This window comes from Alternaria burnsii, assembly GCF_013036055.1.
Source record: "Alternaria burnsii strain CBS107.38 chromosome Unknown 744, whole genome shotgun sequence".
Taxonomy (NCBI): domain Eukaryota; kingdom Fungi; phylum Ascomycota; class Dothideomycetes; order Pleosporales; family Pleosporaceae; genus Alternaria; species Alternaria burnsii.
This window is the reverse complement of record NW_024066119.1, coordinates 583,033-599,778: the sequence shown is the minus strand read 5'-3', so window position 1 is coordinate 599,778 and position 16,746 is coordinate 583,033. Positions and strand designations below refer to the sequence as shown.

At 52.0% G+C, this 16,746-nt stretch overlaps 5 protein-coding genes across 5 annotated transcripts; 3 read left to right on the top strand and 2 right to left on the bottom strand.

The window, feature by feature from the left end:
- Positions 1–862: 862 nt before the first annotated feature.
- Positions 863–4,595, top strand: GT037_008667 (uncharacterized protein; the record flags this gene model as incomplete). Its single annotated transcript, XM_038933714.1, has 6 exons — positions 863–2,748; positions 2,934–3,027; positions 3,212–3,552; positions 3,602–4,162; positions 4,215–4,410; positions 4,473–4,595. 6 exons carry the CDS (start codon positions 863–865, stop codon positions 4,593–4,595), a joined length of 3,201 nt encoding a protein of 1,066 aa, XP_038783679.1.
- Positions 4,596–5,934: 1,339 nt separating this feature from the next.
- GT037_008666 (asparaginyl-trna synthetase) lies at positions 5,935–7,718 on the bottom strand (the record flags this gene model as incomplete). The annotated part of the gene is made up of 2 exons (XM_038933713.1): positions 5,935–6,061; positions 6,118–7,718. The coding sequence occupies 2 exons, from the start codon at positions 7,716–7,718 to the stop codon at positions 5,935–5,937; spliced, it is 1,728 nt and encodes a 575-aa protein (XP_038783678.1).
- Positions 7,719–8,298: 580 nt separating this feature from the next.
- Positions 8,299–9,054, top strand: GT037_008665 (uncharacterized protein; the record flags this gene model as incomplete). Its single annotated transcript, XM_038933712.1, has 5 exons — positions 8,299–8,369; positions 8,454–8,564; positions 8,615–8,694; positions 8,747–8,833; positions 8,882–9,054. The coding sequence occupies 5 exons, from the start codon at positions 8,299–8,301 to the stop codon at positions 9,052–9,054; spliced, it is 522 nt and encodes a 173-aa protein (XP_038783677.1).
- Positions 9,055–9,325: 271 nt separating this feature from the next.
- Positions 9,326–9,797, bottom strand: GT037_008664 (signal recognition srp9 srp14 subunit; the record flags this gene model as incomplete). Its single annotated transcript, XM_038933711.1, has 2 exons — positions 9,326–9,718; positions 9,768–9,797. 2 exons carry the CDS (start codon positions 9,795–9,797, stop codon positions 9,326–9,328), a joined length of 423 nt encoding a protein of 140 aa, XP_038783676.1.
- Positions 9,798–9,952: 155 nt separating this feature from the next.
- GT037_008663 (dihydrolipoamide dehydrogenase) lies at positions 9,953–16,403 on the top strand (the record flags this gene model as incomplete). Its single annotated transcript, XM_038933710.1, has 10 exons — positions 9,953–10,010; positions 10,057–12,488; positions 12,694–12,946; positions 13,002–13,081; positions 13,139–13,621; positions 13,668–13,889; positions 13,940–14,465; positions 14,798–15,040; positions 15,092–16,024; positions 16,075–16,403. The coding sequence occupies 10 exons, from the start codon at positions 9,953–9,955 to the stop codon at positions 16,401–16,403; spliced, it is 5,559 nt and encodes a 1,852-aa protein (XP_038783675.1).
- Between the last annotated feature and the right edge of the window lie 343 nt (positions 16,404–16,746).

Genomic DNA, 16,746 nt, shown 5'->3' with positions numbered 1-16,746 from the left:
ACGCGTCTTTAGCCTCCAGACATGGCTTCAGCATACCCGATGATGAGCGATTATGACTACGGGATACAAGCACACTGTTGCAACAAACCGTTTTCATGCGCGGAATATTAGTCTCAGAGGATGGAGCAAGTGGTAGACTATATCGCGTCGTCGTTCGGGTCTTCGTTCAGGTCTGTCTGTCCCACACGCTATTGTTCTGCATGCGCCGAATAGAGTGACTATAGTGAATGTCCCAAAGCTTCCTGATCGCCTTAGACGACAGGACGTATATATTTTCCACGTAGACAGTCAGGCACAAGGTGAGATAAGGCAAAATAGGTATGCAGAGAATACCCCTGAACGGATGATGCGAGGAGTATTTGTCCGTCAAGAGCTTTCTTGTAGCAGCACCAGATAACTTGGCCGTACACTGTCTGTATTTGAGTATAGATTCAGAGATTGTGCGGCGATATCTACAGGTTGCGATTGGTGAAGGTGAGATGGGCACGTCAAGAAAAAAGCGGACTTGGTATTGTACATTCCCTTTGGAATAGTTGCACCACCACCACGACGATACACCACTTTTGTTGAGGCTCAAAATCGATGAACCGGTCGAGGAAGCCTCTGTCTATCCGCAAATCTAACTTGGAGATCCTACAGGATACCGCGATATTTGCGGTTGCGTAGGGGGCTGACATAATAAGAAGGCCCGTCCAAGCGTCCAGGGCACCCTCGAACAACCTTCAGCGACTCTCATTCTCGCACTACCGACCCACCACGACGGGCACGGCATTGCGGCGTCTTGAATTCTCGGACAACACGTGAAGTAACTCTCCTCATGCTCGTGTCTGTTGCAGCGCGCTGACCAAACTGTAGTTTCGCCATGCCGGCCCTCCGCAAGTCTCTCCGGGAGTCGCGCGACTTTAAATCGCAACAAAGGTCCAGCACCACGCCCTTCGCCTCACCTACCGGCACTCCAAGCGAGCACACCAACGAGAAGAAGCAGCGATCAATCACCGAATGGACTGAACCCCAACCGCAAACTCTCGCCCCGTCGTTCGAAGAGCACGGTTTTGCGCGGCACGGCGTCTTGGAGAATATGGCCCCCCTCGGTGTGCCTCCAAAGGCAAAGGACAAACAGCGCGCGCGCGCTCTCGACGGGCCGCCCACTGCTCGACATTCGCTACTGGGGAAGAGTGCGGTTTTTGGAGGTGACGAGGTTGGATCTACGCCAGAGGTCACTCCAGCTCCTGAGCTCGAGCCGGACGACTCGGAGCGGCAAGAGGAGGACGAGATGCCGGTTGGCTTGCCCATGCTTGAAGACGACGAGGACGACGACTACGAGCCCAAGACGAAGGCGAAGAAGAAGGTGAAGGTGTCAAAAACTCCTGTCAGGGGCAAAACGCCAGTGCAGAGTAAGACACCTGTCAATGGCAAGACGCCCGTCAAGAACGGCCACACCAAGAGCACCTCTGTTTCTGCCAGTCCAGCAGTTCAAGCTGTTTCCATGTCAGAGCCCGTTGAAGCTGCGACTCAGCGTATCCAGATTGCTGTCAACGATGCCATCTCCAAAGCCAACAGTCACACTGGCAAGCGCTACGTGGGCATCGCCTTGCGGCGCGCCTACGAGCAGAGCAAAACAGACTCCGCCTTGGCAGACGCCATCGAATCAGTAATTCATGGAAAGAGCACCAGTGAACAGCTCTACCGATTTCGCAAATTCATCAAGCAGTTCAAGCAGGAGGAAAAGACGAGGTTGGGCTTGAGCAAAGACAGGCGCTTTGACCAACAAGCTGCAATGAATCACGATGCCTCGTTCTTCAGTCAGCAGCCATCGCCAAGGGCCAGTAGTGAGATCGTTCCTGATGACTCTGTCTCGGCTGTCAACGACTACCAGGATAGACAGTTCATGAACTCTACAAATTCGGCTACAAACTTTTCGCACGAAGCACTGCAATCAGCTCTTGATCAAGATTCAGGCCAAGCACTACCTCATCCGTTTAGTACCGCACCCGCTCTTCCAGCGACTGCTGATACCTCAGCCGAGTCAACGCCGAGAATGCAGTCCAAGTCGCCCCAAAAACGAACCGCTACCAATGGAAGTCTGGCGCCGGATTCTGCGATGGAACTAGACGGAGGAATTTCTACCACGGCACCAACTCCAGCCGCAAGGACGCCGGACACTGGGGCGAGCGATTCTGAGCTATCAGATGTCAATGAAGAGATTGTCCAGAAAGGCCCTCCAGAGCCTGTACAGGTCAATGGAAAACCTACTGCACCTGCGCCAGTTGTAGCCCCAAAGAAAGGAAAGAATCTTGCGGCTGCACGTGCTGCTAAAAAGATGAAAGGCAATGCCGGGAGGCTATTCGGGAAGCATGCACACAAGCTACAGCCACCGACCGCGGAGCAGCAAGCGGAAGATGAGCGACTCAATGAGATGCGAAAAGCTATGGTCGATGAGCAGCCTATCCGGAAACTTGAGCAAATTCCTCCTCCCATCTCCGATGTCCGCTTCGATGATGAGATTCTTGAGACAGAGTCTTTGACCGAGTCTCAGATCGCGGTGGGGCCTCCTGTTGATTCTGATCAACCGCGACGCGCTGGGCGGGTTCCAAATCATGGTACTAAGCGTATACGAGAGGATCCGTCACGGTTCTCATCACCTCAGTTCGAACCAGCTGTGTCGTCGCGCCCTTCAACGCCTGCAATGGGACCGGCACCTAAGCGGGTCAAGCTCACTAACGGACAGGGCGCGAGGACGAAACGATCGTAAGTATTTTCAGCTCAACTTCTCAGCATCCTTGTCATTTTTCAGTGTTGGTCGATGCATGTACCCGCTTTGGCACAGGGCTGTAAGGCGTCGACTGAGCAAGCTCTACGTGTTTGCACGTGTTCGCATCGTACATTCCTCAACACACCATCAAGTCATTACAGTGCTAACGTTACACGTACAGGCCGGTCAAAAACCGAGATGCAGGACCTATTGCTGGTGTAGCCTTTACTGGCGGTGGCGGTTCGAGACAGCTGGGGCCTGATGACAACGACCCGGTAAGTGCCACTGGAATTCCGAAGCATCCAACCACACCATTCCTCTTTCACCACACAACCCATCAACCACATTTTATCTTTTTCATCCTCAACATCAATGCTGCTCACTACAAACGTCACGCCACTCAAATTTCCATATTCTCCTCCACTTTCTGTCCTTTCTTCACCTCTAACAGAATGTCAGAACTCGCCGCAGTCAGAGAGCGACGACTTTTGCTCTGCGTGTAGGGGTGCAGGCGAGTTTGTATGCTGCGAAAACTGTCCACGCGTTTTTCATCTTCTCTGTTGCGATCCGCCGCGAACTCAGGTTCCGGATGGAGCGTTCTACTGCTATGAGTGCAACGCAAAGTCTGCTGCACCCGACGATTCCGCAGACTCGTATCCCAGCCTGGGTCCGCTCTTCAACAAACTCGAGCGTACCAACCCTCGCGCGTTTGCTCTGCCTTCAGACATCCAGAATCACTTCGAGGGCGTTTCTGCACGTCCTGATGGCTCGTACTCTGAGGAGGTCAAGAAGTTTCCGCTGTAAGTGTGACGCGTTTCGTCGCGTGATTTGGCACTGACATCACAACAGGGCGAAGAACAGTGGCTATGGCTACCAGAGACCCGAATACACAAAGCTCATTGATGCTGACCACAAAGTTATCTTATGCACGCAGTGCGGAGTGTCGAGTGGTAACAAGCGCCAAATGCTGAAGTGTGACTTTTGCCACGCGTACTGGCACTTGGACTGCGTCGACCCACCTCTCGCTAACCCGCCACACATCAGCCTTGAGGCATCTCAGCGGGACGCCTGGAGATGTCCTCGACATATCGAACATGACCTTCGCAGTGGTCTCCTGCTGCAGAACGATTTGATTTCTAAAGATGGGGATTCTGAGATGGCCGATGCCGCGCCGGTAGCTCGGGTGCCACGTAGAGTCCGAGTGCGCAAGCAACCCGAATACGTTGAGTCAACATTTTCACGTGGTATGCGCAACAACGGCTTGATTGATATCACGAACGATCCTGACGATGACACTGATGGCGAAGGCAATTATGTGTTTGGCGACAATGAATCCAAGGATGTCAACTCCAAGATCTTCCGTGTCCCCGAGAAGGGACTCATCCTTGACTTCGTCAGCAAGGTCAAGAGGTATGTACAATCGCATCAGCAAGTCATCACACTCATCGCTAATGCGTTGCAGTGGCCGTGTAGGGAAGAAGGTCGAAGCTCGACAGGCTGCAGATACTGCATCACGGCGCAGAGCGTCGATGCAAAATTTCATCGCGTATCCATTCCCACAGCAGCAAGCAGCCCTGGCTCTGGCACAGTTGGCAAACAAGATGCCAGAAACGAACCTGGGTGAGGGCAAAGTCCATGCGCTCATCCTCGGTCTCACTGTAAGACTGCCTGTAGCCCACCGGCCTTGTTTTGATCATCGGCGCTAACTCACGTGAAACAGTCCGAAGCTCCCCCGGCTGTCTCCTCAGCCATGTCCAACGCAGATCCGCCGCCGCCCTCAGCAGACGAACGCGCGCATTTGGAGATGCTGCAGAAGCTCATTCAGCAACGACTTGGAGCTTGAATACCCGTCGAGTACACCGGATCTGAACCTAATCATTTAGCTCATTTGCCGCGACGCCACCGCACAACATGGACGCATCTGGACCCCCACGACGCCTTTATCCAACCCTAAAGCTCAACTACGTCAGATCATCACAAGGTATCTTCATCAAGGTAGTGCATACCTCCAAGACAAGCTGTGAACGAGGCGTTGGAATGCTCAGCTCAGCTCGTCTAACTTTCGTACTCGATCATGACACTTGTTCGCTAACGGACGCGCGGCACGGTCCTTGTCCGACACGTCAACGATTTTTGTCTCTTTTGAAAAAAGCTCCCTCCCTGGTCCTCCGCATCCTTGTTTTGGTGGATTATCTTGCACACGATGCGTAAATTGCGCGCTCGTTTGGTCCCATACGTTTTCCAAGTACAAACAGCTATATATTGTCAAATCCCTGCATTTTTGACAGGGAATTTCTTTCGCTGTACCACAACTGCATAGCGAGGAGTTTGAATCGGGTACTTTTTGTACATTCCTAGCTCTTGGTGATGAGCTTTTGTGCTTTTCCATGGCGTTTCTAGGGTGCTCTATCGAGCAAGATGGACGAGGGACAAGTGCAAACTTTCTGCCTAGTTTAGGACGCGGGTGTCACGCTGCCTGCATATCTACTCGCTATTCTCCTAGGAGGATTTACGATGCTCATCTCAGGAAGGCATGTAGTTTTACATAGGCGGCGAACAAGAAGTCTACTGTGTCTTTAACGGTTTGTGCCCCATCTGGATCTTATGTGAGAAGCGAGAATGTAGCTCAGCTACCCGGGTGTTGGCATAGACAACCAAGAGAGTTTTGTTTCAGGATGACTTGGGTTCGTAAGGTTCCACCATGTCGGACACGATGCACACATACCACGATAAACAACCCGTCGTGAAGCTTCTCACCAGTCCATGTCGACTCAGCTTCCTTCGGTTTTGCCAAGCAGTAACAAAGACTGCTGACAAATGTATATACCATCTTATATCGTCTAGACGCAAGACCACAGAATACCGCGGCTCTGTTTGGGGCGCATTTTGTCAAACACATTGTAGTAGAACGGAATTGCTCGCACATCGAGAAGGCGGTGTTATCCTTGACCAGAAGTAGATGAGAAAAACAAGACGGTTTGAACATGTTAACTGGGTATGATTTATTCAATGATTCGTCCAATCGTCTCAGCCTAATGCAGCGATAAGGCTATGTTTACTGGCAAAGCGGTAGCTTGACTATTCTGAAATCGCATCACGCGAATCAACCCATGTCTCAACTCGTTCTGTAGCAAGAGCTACGGGACAACGTCACATGAAGCTAAAATTCATGTGGCCTACGCTCAAGGCTTGCAGCGACCGAAGTAGCGAGGGTACAGGCAGCAATCGCGGACGGTGTGCTGCTTGCAGAGCCAGGCGAGGAAGCGCTCAAGACCAAGACCGTAACCGCCGTGGGGAGAAGAACCGTACCTGGAGTTATGTTAGTAAGGCACAAACTGATGGAACGCGTATGGTGGTTGACTTACTTCCTCTGGTCAGTGTACCAGTAGTATGCCGCAGGATCGATACCTTCCCTTCCGTATGCAGCCATCAGCTCATCATAGTTGTCCATCCTCATGCTGCCACCAACGATTTCACCGACACCGGGCATCAAGCAATCTACACTCTCGGTAACCCTAGCATCGTCCTTGTCCTTCAGCATGTAGAAAGCCTTGATCTCGGCGGGGAAGTGAGTCAGGAAAATAGGCTTGTTGATGATATCTGTCATGCGACGCTCAGCAGCCTCGGCAATATCGTCACCGAATTTGTGCGGCTCGCCATCTTCGTTGGGGATCCCGTTCTCGACGAGCCAGTCGATGGCGTCTTGGTACTTCATGCGCTTGAAAGGCCGCTCTGGTACTTGGAACTCGGGGTTAAGGTCCATGATGTACTGCTTGATGACAGGGTCGGACATGGTGACTTCAAGGACACGGCACATGACCTCCTCCAGGTGGTTCAGTAGATCATCAAAGTTGATGTAGTCGAGCTCGGCTTCGACGTGTGTGTACTCGGCCAAATGGCGACGTGTCAGTGACTTCTCTGCACGGAAAGATTTTTCAATACAGTAGACGTCACCCATAGATGGCAAACAAGTCTCAAGGTACAGTTGAGACGACTGGGTGAGGTATGCTTCCTCGTTGTAGTAGCCGAACTTGAAAAGCGTAGAACCACCCTCAACCTGGGTTTGGACGAGCGCTGGCGGGCTGACCTTGCGTAACCGGAGTTCCTTGTAGACCTGGTTGAACGCAAACTCGACAGCATCACGGACGATCAAGACCTTGGACGCCGTCTCTCCGCGCATAGTGAGATGTCGCAAATCCAATAGTGTCGCGTGCTCAGTGTCTTTTGATACCCTGTTGGTGATGGCATCGTCGCCACCCGCAGCCTTCCATCCGTCGTGGATCTTGTAGTAGTCGACGTGTAGTTCGCGGTTGTTGGGTGCGTGTGCACCCTCGGGGATCTTCCTCAGCTCTCCGAAGACCTCCATGCTGGTCTCGCGGGTCAAAGTGAGGGCATCGTAGGTCTTTGCCAGCTTGCCGGTGAAGATGAGCTGCATCTGACCGTAGCCGTCTCTTAGTGTAACGAACATGACGTCCTTTTGTCTTCGCTCACGATGGACACGGCCGAAAACGCGTACCCGTGTACCCTTTGTGTCCTTGCCATCTCCCAGTGTGATCTTTTTCGAGTCGGTATCGTCGAGCTTGATCCTGATGGGTGCTGGCAAGCTCTTGTCCTCTTCCAAGACAATCTTCTTGGCTTCGTCCAGTACCTTGTTGCGATCATGCTCCTCCTTCATGCGCTGGGCAAGTAGTTGTTGGTCCTTCTCCTGCTTCTTCTTCTGTGTTTTGGCGTAGTTGACTGCCTTTTTCATGGCCGACTTTGCGGCTTCCTTCCACTCTAGCCTCGATGTCGCATCAGCACCCTCTGCGACCTCGCCGGTGACACTCTTGCGTGTAAGGAACTTTGCCGTCTCGCCGCGCGTGAGGACAGCGTATCCGAGTGACTTGTAGGGAAGTGATTCGTCGCCGGTTTGTTCTGGGATATCGTGACCGACATCTTCATCGATGTAGTAGGTAGCCTCGGCCATGATTGCGGTATTTGCAGACTCGAGTCGTGTTCAATGGGTCGTTGTCGCGCTCAGGAATATCTTGAGTGGTCGCGGGGTGAGTCAAGAACCCCTCCAACAATGCTCCGTGCGCGCCCATGTGAAGCGCATAATGTATCGATAAGACTCACACTCCCAATGCCGCCTCCTTATCTCGGTCAAGTGTCATATCAATGCCGTCTGTGTATAGTTCCAGACGCCAAATTTCGCCTGTCTGTTCGGCTGAAGAATAAATCTCCAATCTTGACTTGCCGTCTGCGTAGGACATAACGCTTCGGCATAAGCCGACCACTCACGCGTTTCACGCCATCGTTCCAACTTGTGGCTACGACTCGCCAGACTTGGAATGTACAAGTGGCGACAGTAACTCCGGCCTAATGAATGTACCTGAATTAAAGATGTCTGCATTAGGGTATTGCAAGCCGAGGCTGCTCTAATTCCGCGCTGACAAACGGGGTACCTAACCTCCAGTGCATATTGTCTTTTGTCACGTCATATATAACAGTGATTTGGTACGCCAGAAACGTCGCAGATATTCTCTTACATAGTATTCGATTAAACAATGGCGGATCCAAATCTCTACAAGTACGAATCTCCTCTAAAGGGCTATGAAGGCCTTGAGGCACTACCAGAGTATGTTCTTCCTTGACATATTTCCTGTATCATATGTCGACTACAGTGGTATACGTGGTTGAGACAAGGACTCACAATCTATAGCGAAAAGGCTGCAGACGGGAAGTCGTATCTGAATCCACCAGCCGAGACGATGAGCGAAGCGTACAAGTCTTTCGTAGCTCCTCTAGACAACGGCATACGAGGGGGCTTTGAGTAGGTGTTAACGCGGCGAGTCGATTCCTCATGTATCTGACAGTGCCCAGCGCCCATATTTACTTTCTCCAGTCCGATAACGAAGAGGTCAAATTCGCCAACGAGCTGTGGGAACGCATACGTCGCGAATGTGAGAACGAGATTCATACTTCCAACTTGCACATACGCTGACTGAAGACAAGTCCCTGAGCTGCGCATCTATCGAGTATGGGATCGACCTATTGGCCCTCATCCTATTGCCATGTTTGAGGTTAACATATTCACACCTGGTGTGTACGGCGACTGTTCATTCTGAAAATTTCACTGACGGCGGACAGAACAATTTGGTGCTTTCATTCCCTGGCTTGTCATCAACAGGGGGCCTTTGTCTGTTCTGGTCCATCCTAATACTGATGACGAGTTGAGAGACCACACCCAAAGAGCGATGTGGCTGGGACAACCACTGCCTCTGAGCACAAAGTCATTCAGGGAAAAAGATGGGAAATTATAGGAGCAAACATGGAGACAGTAGAGTATAGGTATCATTCAGTGCTGTCTTCTGGTGTGCTGCGCTCCATTGGCGTCTCTGGCGCTTGGGAAGCCACGTTTTGCTGATGCTGTATCTCTTTAGATACGCCATCCTTACGACTCGTATCCGCAGCCTCTCTCAGTGGCGTGCTCGTGGTACTGTCCGCGCAAGCCCTCAAGATCAATCAACCGATGGTTTTGTAACATCGAAGTGCCCCTTGCGCGTCTGATGGTATTATAGTGCCCGGCTGCTCTCACACTTTGGTCTCGCCCTTCTTCTTTTTCTTCGTCTTCTTCGCCTTCTTCTTATCTCGCTTCTTCAGTCCGCTCATGCCAACCTTGCAAGCTTCAGCATATCGCGCATAGAAGCCGTCCAAGTCATCTGGCTTGACGACGGTGCTCAACTCGATTTTAGGGATATCTTCTCTGTCGGTTCCCGCCTTCTTGCTGCTCTTGTTGTTGTGTGCGCGGATCAAGACAGGCAATGGCTCTTCAGGATGTGTGTCCCATAACGGGTCATCGGCGATTTTGCTGGCTGGTGGCGGTGCAGCAGATGTGTCGAAGGTCATGCGCTTCTGGACTAGGTAGACGCTGCCGTGGCCTTTGGTGCGCGTGTACTCGAAGAGATTGGCGAGCCGAGTGAAGAACTGGGTAGGTCAGTACTTGACAAGCACTTGATAAAATCACATATCGTACCTCGTCGTTGCTTAAGTGTTCTCGCCCCATAATGAAAGTCGTGTGCTATATTATGCGCGCCATGTAGTAGGTCGCATGGTGGGATGCCCGCGGCCGTGGCGTGGAGCGGAGACGCGGGGAAATCTCTCACCCAAACTCCGACTTCTCGAACTTTTTTGCGACCCTAACGTCTCGACCATCTCAATATGCGCCCAACCTTCGGAGGGCCCAAACTGCCCGTTGAGCTGCGAAATCAGCTTGGAGGTGTGTTCGACATGCCCTAGTGATGTTTTATTTCTGACATCAGCAGATCCAGCCAACAACAAGCGACGAAACGGTCCGCGCAATGGGCCTCCGAATCGCAAAGACAGGCGCAAGGCTGATCGTGTAGAGAAGAAACGCCAGAACAAGCAGGTCAGACGGCCAGCGCCATCGCATCCACACAATGGCCGCGGACCACGCCGTGGACCCGACGACGACGACGACGACGACGATGAGGAGGAAGAGGAAATAGATTGGGACAACATCGAATCCGACGCTACGCCACCCCCAATAGCTGCGAAAGAATCGCTCAAGCCGCTGAAAAGCATTCTCAAAGCGAAGCCATCACAGCCTGAAGATGCCTCACCACCACCTGCCAAATTATCACGCGCCGCTCGGGAGAAGCTTGCGCAAGATGATGCCGACATTGCCAAGTTAGAGAAGAAGCTAGGTGTAAAGAGCAAAAAGAGATCCAAGGGAGCGGATGATGGCCTGGACGACATATTTGGTGACCTTGGGGATTTCAGTGACGAAGAAGAAGTTCAACCTACAAAGAGGAAGAGGGATGAGGACAATGACTGGCTCGCAAGCAAGAGGCGGAAAGCTCTGGGTCAAGAGTCGAGTGAGGAAGAAGACAGCGGGTCGGAAGGCTCTGAATCAGATGATGAGGACTTGGACCTGGAAGAGGCGGGCTTCGATGAGGATGATGAGACTGAGGGTGGCTCTGATGACGACTTTGGTTCTGAAGAGGACGACGACATGGAGGACGTGGAGCCAGAACAACCGCGCATACGAGAGAATCCATACGTCGCCCCTGCAGCGCCAAATGCTCAACCGACCAAGTACATACCACCTGCGCTGAGAGCACCCCCCTCGTCAGACACAGAGGCTCTGCTGCGCCTTAAAAGACAAATCCAAGGTCTCTTCAACAGGCTCTCAGAAGCTAACATATTGTCAATTCTACGCGACATCGAGAATATATACCAAAACAACCCTCGAGGCTACGTCAACAACACACTAGTCGACCTACTTGCTAGCATGTTGTCGGATCCCACAGCTCTTCTGGATACCTTTGTGAACTTGCACGCTGGTTTCATCGCTGCGGTGTACAAGGTCATCGGGCCCGATTTTGGTGCACAAATAGTGGAGCGCATCGTTGCAGAATTCGACCAACACTATCAGGCGAACAAAGATGGAAATGGAAAACAGACCTCGAATTTGATATCCTTGGTGGCGGAGTTGTACACTTTTCAGGTTATCGGTAGTAACATCGTTTTCGACTACATCCGATTTTTCCTTAATGAGCTCACGGAAATCAACACTGAACTCTTGTTGAGGATAGTCAGAGCAGCCGGCCCACAACTACGACAGGATGATCCAAGTTCACTCAAAGACATTGTTGTTTTGCTGCAAAAGTCTGTGGCAAAAGTTGGACAGAGCAACCTGCCCGTTCGAACAAAGTTCATGATCGAGACGATCAATGATCTCAAAAACAACAAGATGAAGACGGGCATAGCCTCGTCTGCGATTTCTCGAGAGCATACGATCCGCATGAAGAAGCAGTTGGGTACTCTGAACTCAAGGAACCTAAAAGCAACCGAGCCGTTACGCGTTGGGCTAAAGGATATCAAAGACACGGAGAAGAGAGGAAAATGGTGGCTGGTAGGAGCGAGCTGGCGAAATGAGCCAGGCAACGAGGAAAAGCCCGAGGAGCCAAAAGAAGCCGGCAAGACTACAGCCAAGATCGACATTGAGGACGAAGACAGCGAAATCGACCTCGTGCAGCTTGCTCGTGAACATCGCATGAACACAGACATTCGGCGCGCCATTTTCATCTCCATCATGTCTGCCAGCGACTTCAAAGATGCTCAGATAAGACTGAACAAGCTCAACCTCAAAAGATCCCAAGAGGCAGAGATTCCACGAGTCATCGTTCACTGCGCAGGCGCTGAAAAGACCTACAATCCATACTACACTGTTCTTGCCCGTAAGGTCTGTTCAGACCACAAGACACGGAAGAGTTTCCAATTTGCGCTCTGGGATATATTCAAGAGCCTAGGAGAGAAGCAAGACGGTGCAGATGACGATGACTCTGACGACGACGATACGGGTGGCGACACATCTCTTCGAAAACTGGTCAATCAAGGCAAACTGTACGGCACACTAATTGGACGAAAAGCTTTACCTATCACTACTCTCAAAAACCTCAACTTCCCGTATTTGCAGCCCAAAACCAGGACTTTTGTCGAGGTTTTGTTAGTCACTACAATCCTAGAGTCGCTGAAGTCATCAAAATCAAAGGACAAGCGAGATGAACGGGCAGTGCGCGAAGTGTTTGTGGAGGTAGATCAGGCTCCCGAGATGATTGCTGGGCTGCAGTTCTTCCTGAAAAAGGCTGTTAGCAAGACGGAGATTGTCGAGCAGACGGAAAAAGAGACCGTGCAATGGGCTTGCAAGTCGATAATGGACATGTTGACGAAAGTACTGGCCACGACCACTCTGCAGGAAGATTGAGGGACGGAAAGTAATAGACCATTCACCATCAGATATCGCAAGAATACCCTGTGTTTGCCGTGTATAGTAATGCGAAACCCATTTTGCCGCGATACTTGGACGAAGATGTTACGGAGTAGATGTGAGGCACTTTGTCAGCTTGGCGCCACTTGACCCTACGGAAGCCGCATAGACCTTCCCGGCCGAGCTCCGCAAAAAGCTCAACCACATCTCCCATCCCACGCCCCATCCATTGACGCCTGTCATCCCCGCCGTACACTTTACGGCTTCTCTTGGTAGCGATTCTTCGGTAGTCTCCACCATGTTCCGCTCACTGGCACCCCGCGCCATCCAAAGGGCGACGCGGCCCGTCTCCCAAAAGACATTTTGCGCATCCAACATCTACTTCCAGAACCGGTTACGACGAGGCTATGCGTCGGAAGCTGGTAAGTCGCATTGCCGCAAAGATCGGTACGGGGACTTTTGCTGATTGCTGGACAGAGGACAAGGACCTAGTCATCATTGGAGGTGGTGTCGCAGGCTATGTCGCAGCCATCAAGGCAGGACAGGCGGGCATGAAGGTTAGCGAGAACAGACGTAGAGATTTCGAGGTCCAGAGAGCTAACACACTGCGACAGGTCACCTGTATCGAGAAGCGTGGCTCCCTCGGTGGAACCTGCTTGAACGTTGGCTGCATTCCCTCAAAATCGCTCCTCAACAACTCGCATCTTTACCACCAGATCCTCCACGACACAAAAGGCCGCGGTATCGAAGTCAACGATGTCAAGCTCAACCTCCCCGCCATGATGAAGGCAAAGGACACCTCCGTGTCTGGTCTCACCAAGGGAATCGAGTTCCTTTTCAAGAAGAACAACGTCGAGTACATCAAGGGAACTGGTGCGTTCCAGGACGAGCACACTGTTGCTGTCAACCTGGTCGAGGGTGGCGAGACTACTGTCCGCGGCAAGAACATTCTCATTGCCACTGGCTCTGAGGCTACACCCTTCCCCGGCTTGACTATCGACGAGCAGAAGGTCATCACAAGCACTGGCGCCATTGCGCTCCAGGAAGTGCCAAAGAAGATGACCGTCATCGGCGGTGGTATCATTGGACTTGAGATGGTAGGAACAGTTCTCTGACCCTCAAGGCATTTCTAACGATTCACAGGCCTCCGTGTGGTCGCGTCTGGGTGCCGAGGTCACTGTCGTCGAATTCTTGGGCCAAATTGGTGGCCCTGGCATGGACGCCGAGATCGCCAAGGCGACCCAGAAGATCCTCCAAAAGCAGGGCCTGAAGTTCAAGCTCAACACCAAGGTTACCGCAGGTGAGGTTCACGACGCTGGCGTAAAGGTCAGCGTTGAGGCTGCCAAGGGTGGAAAGGAGGAGACCGTAAGTTCAGCGCAAGCACCTCGACTCAGAAGCATTGCTAACTATCACAGATGGACGCTGACGTCGTTCTCGTTGCCATCGGTCGCCGCCCGTACACATCTGGTCTTGGTCTGGACAACATCAACCTTGAGACCGACGACAGGGGCCGCTTGATCATCGACCAGGAGTACCGCACCAAGATTCCCCACATTCGCGCTATCGGAGACTGCACATTCGGACCTATGCTTGCCCACAAGGCCGAGGAGGAGGCTGTCGCTGCCATTGAGTACATCCACAAGGGTCACGGTCATGTCAACTACGGCGCCATTCCTTCCGTCATGTACACCCACCCTGAAGTCGCCTGGGTTGGTCAAAACGAGCAGGAACTCAAGGAGGCTGGTATCAAATACAAGAACGGAACCTTCCCCTTCTCCGCCAACTCAAGAGCCAAGACTAACCTCGACACCGAGGGTATGGTCAAGTTCCTCGCAGATGCTCAGACTGACCGGATATTGGGTATCCACATCATTGGACCCAACGCCGGTGAGATGATTGCTGAGGGTACCCTTGCTCTCGAATACGGTGCCAGCTCAGAGGGTAAGTCAAAATGCAGTTTCTCGTTTCGTGACAAGATACTAATGACATTGCAGATGTTGCCCGAACATGTCACGCTCATCCTACCCTCGCTGAGGCGTTCAAGGAGGCTGCTATGGCCACCTACGACAAGGCTGTTCACTACTAGATTCCCCCTTTTTGGTCCGGCTTTCCTTTATGCATCAGCGACATGATGTTCGAGCTCTCAAGCGCGCGAGCAGGGAGTTGTGAATAGTATTTTGTAGAATATATCTGATGCGTCATGCTCGCCAATTAAAAGCTTGGGAATGATGTGCATGTGATGTGGAGCCGATAAGGCTGAGAAACCCTGCTAGTAGCGTTTTGTCGCGTGCACGTAACGCGTACCGCGATTTGGGATATTGATGTCAATTACACCCGCTTCGGACCGTCTTCACTCATACCACACCCTTCGACACAAGACGCCATGAGTAACGATAAGATTGAACAGCGCTGCACCGAGCTACGACATGAATTAAAGGCCTGGGAAAAGAAGTTTTCAGCAGAGAACAATGGCCGAAAGGCGGGACGCGATGATATCAAGGCCAATGCCGAGATTTGTACGTACAGAAGAGTTCCGGTCACTCTACGGTCATGCTGAACATATGCAGCGCAAATGTACAAGGACTACAACAAGCTACGAGTACGATTGTCAAGCAAAGCAGCGCCGCAGACCCCCTCGAAGCGAACCCCAAGCCGAAGAGCGAGCCTCGATGTCGAACGAACACCAAAAGCCGCGCCCAAGCCCACCGTCTCCACACCGTTGAAGAGGAAACGAGAGGACGGTGACGCAATAGAGAACGTAGATCTAGCAGCCGAGCTTCTGTCTCCACAAGGACCTACCGTCATAGGGCCTACGCCCCAGCGCGACGGGATAGTTCTAGGTCTCTTTGACATGCTCCCATATGCATATGGCACACCAAGCAAGCCGAGGACTGTACTAGGAGATGTGGGGTTAAATGTGCCACAAACTCCGAGTAGGGGACTTCAAGATGCAGCAAGTGAGACATCACTAGAGTCAAGAGCGAGGGGAGAGCGGACACCACTGTCGGCGGGGAAGCGGTTTCTTTTGAACCAATTCGTCACACCGAAGAAGAGAAGGTTAGACGAGGAGGGTACACCGTCATCTACGACTCGAGGCCTAGCAACACCTGCGTTCTTGAGAAGAGACAATATGCTGAATGCTATTGACGAGGAGGAGGAGGAGCCAATATCACGGCCAGCACCTTGGATGCGACGCGGACTTGGACGTAGCCTGAGTTCCATGATACAAGCAATGAGGAAAGATGAGGACGACAAACTTGATGAAGAGGCGGATATCATGCGCGAACTGGAAATGGAGGAAGAAGGCATCGCCGTCCCCAGGAAACCCAGAGCGTCACAGATACTGATAGAAGATAGCCAAGCGGCTATGCCCTTAGGGCCAGACCGAGGTCTTGAGTCCGACGAAGGCAGTGAGGAGGAACCAGAACTCGGGCTAGATGGAAAGCCACGAAGGGTCTGGAAAAAGAAGGGCTTGAAGAGGCAGACGCGGCGTGTAATAAGTAAGATATTCTGTATTCAACAAACGAGCTACGTGACTAACAGTTTTCAGTGCGCCCGAACATTGTAAAGCCCAAGCCAATGTCAGCACCACAGACAAACGACGAGCCAGAGGGAGAACAAGCAGGGGTGCCAGAAACTCAAGTACCAGCGGTTCTGGAAGACGAGTTTGGCTCAGACTTGGATGGAGATTCAGACTACGCGAGTGATGCTTCACATACCCCGAGACGAAAAGTGCCCGCAGAGAAGCCTGTCAAAGAGAGCGCACTCAAGACGGCGGCCCGCAAGATCAAAGCTACGGCAAATGCAAATTATCGGAGGCTCAATATCAAAGGCAAAGCAGGGACTGGTGCGAAGGGAAAGTTTGGGAGGAGGAGATAAGGGGAAAGGACATGATTTGGGGAACTCACTTCTAGGCACCAATAGCATGTATGTTGGAACTATGGACCGGTCAAAGCATGGGCATGTTGATTTGCTCTGGTACTGTACTCAGGGTAGAAGATTTCCACAAAAGTAATCTCTGCTGTGACACAGCGCAAGGCGTGGCGTGCTGACTACCCAATCGGTCATGGAAGGCAAATTCTGTATACGTTCAAGACGAGATGTCAGCTGCAGTATCGCAAACAAGAGTAGACCAATGCGAAAGCAGACCAGCCGCCAGTAGTGATATTCCCACGCTGAGACAATGTGACCGACTAGGTCATCTGCAGGTGTTGGTGCCTGG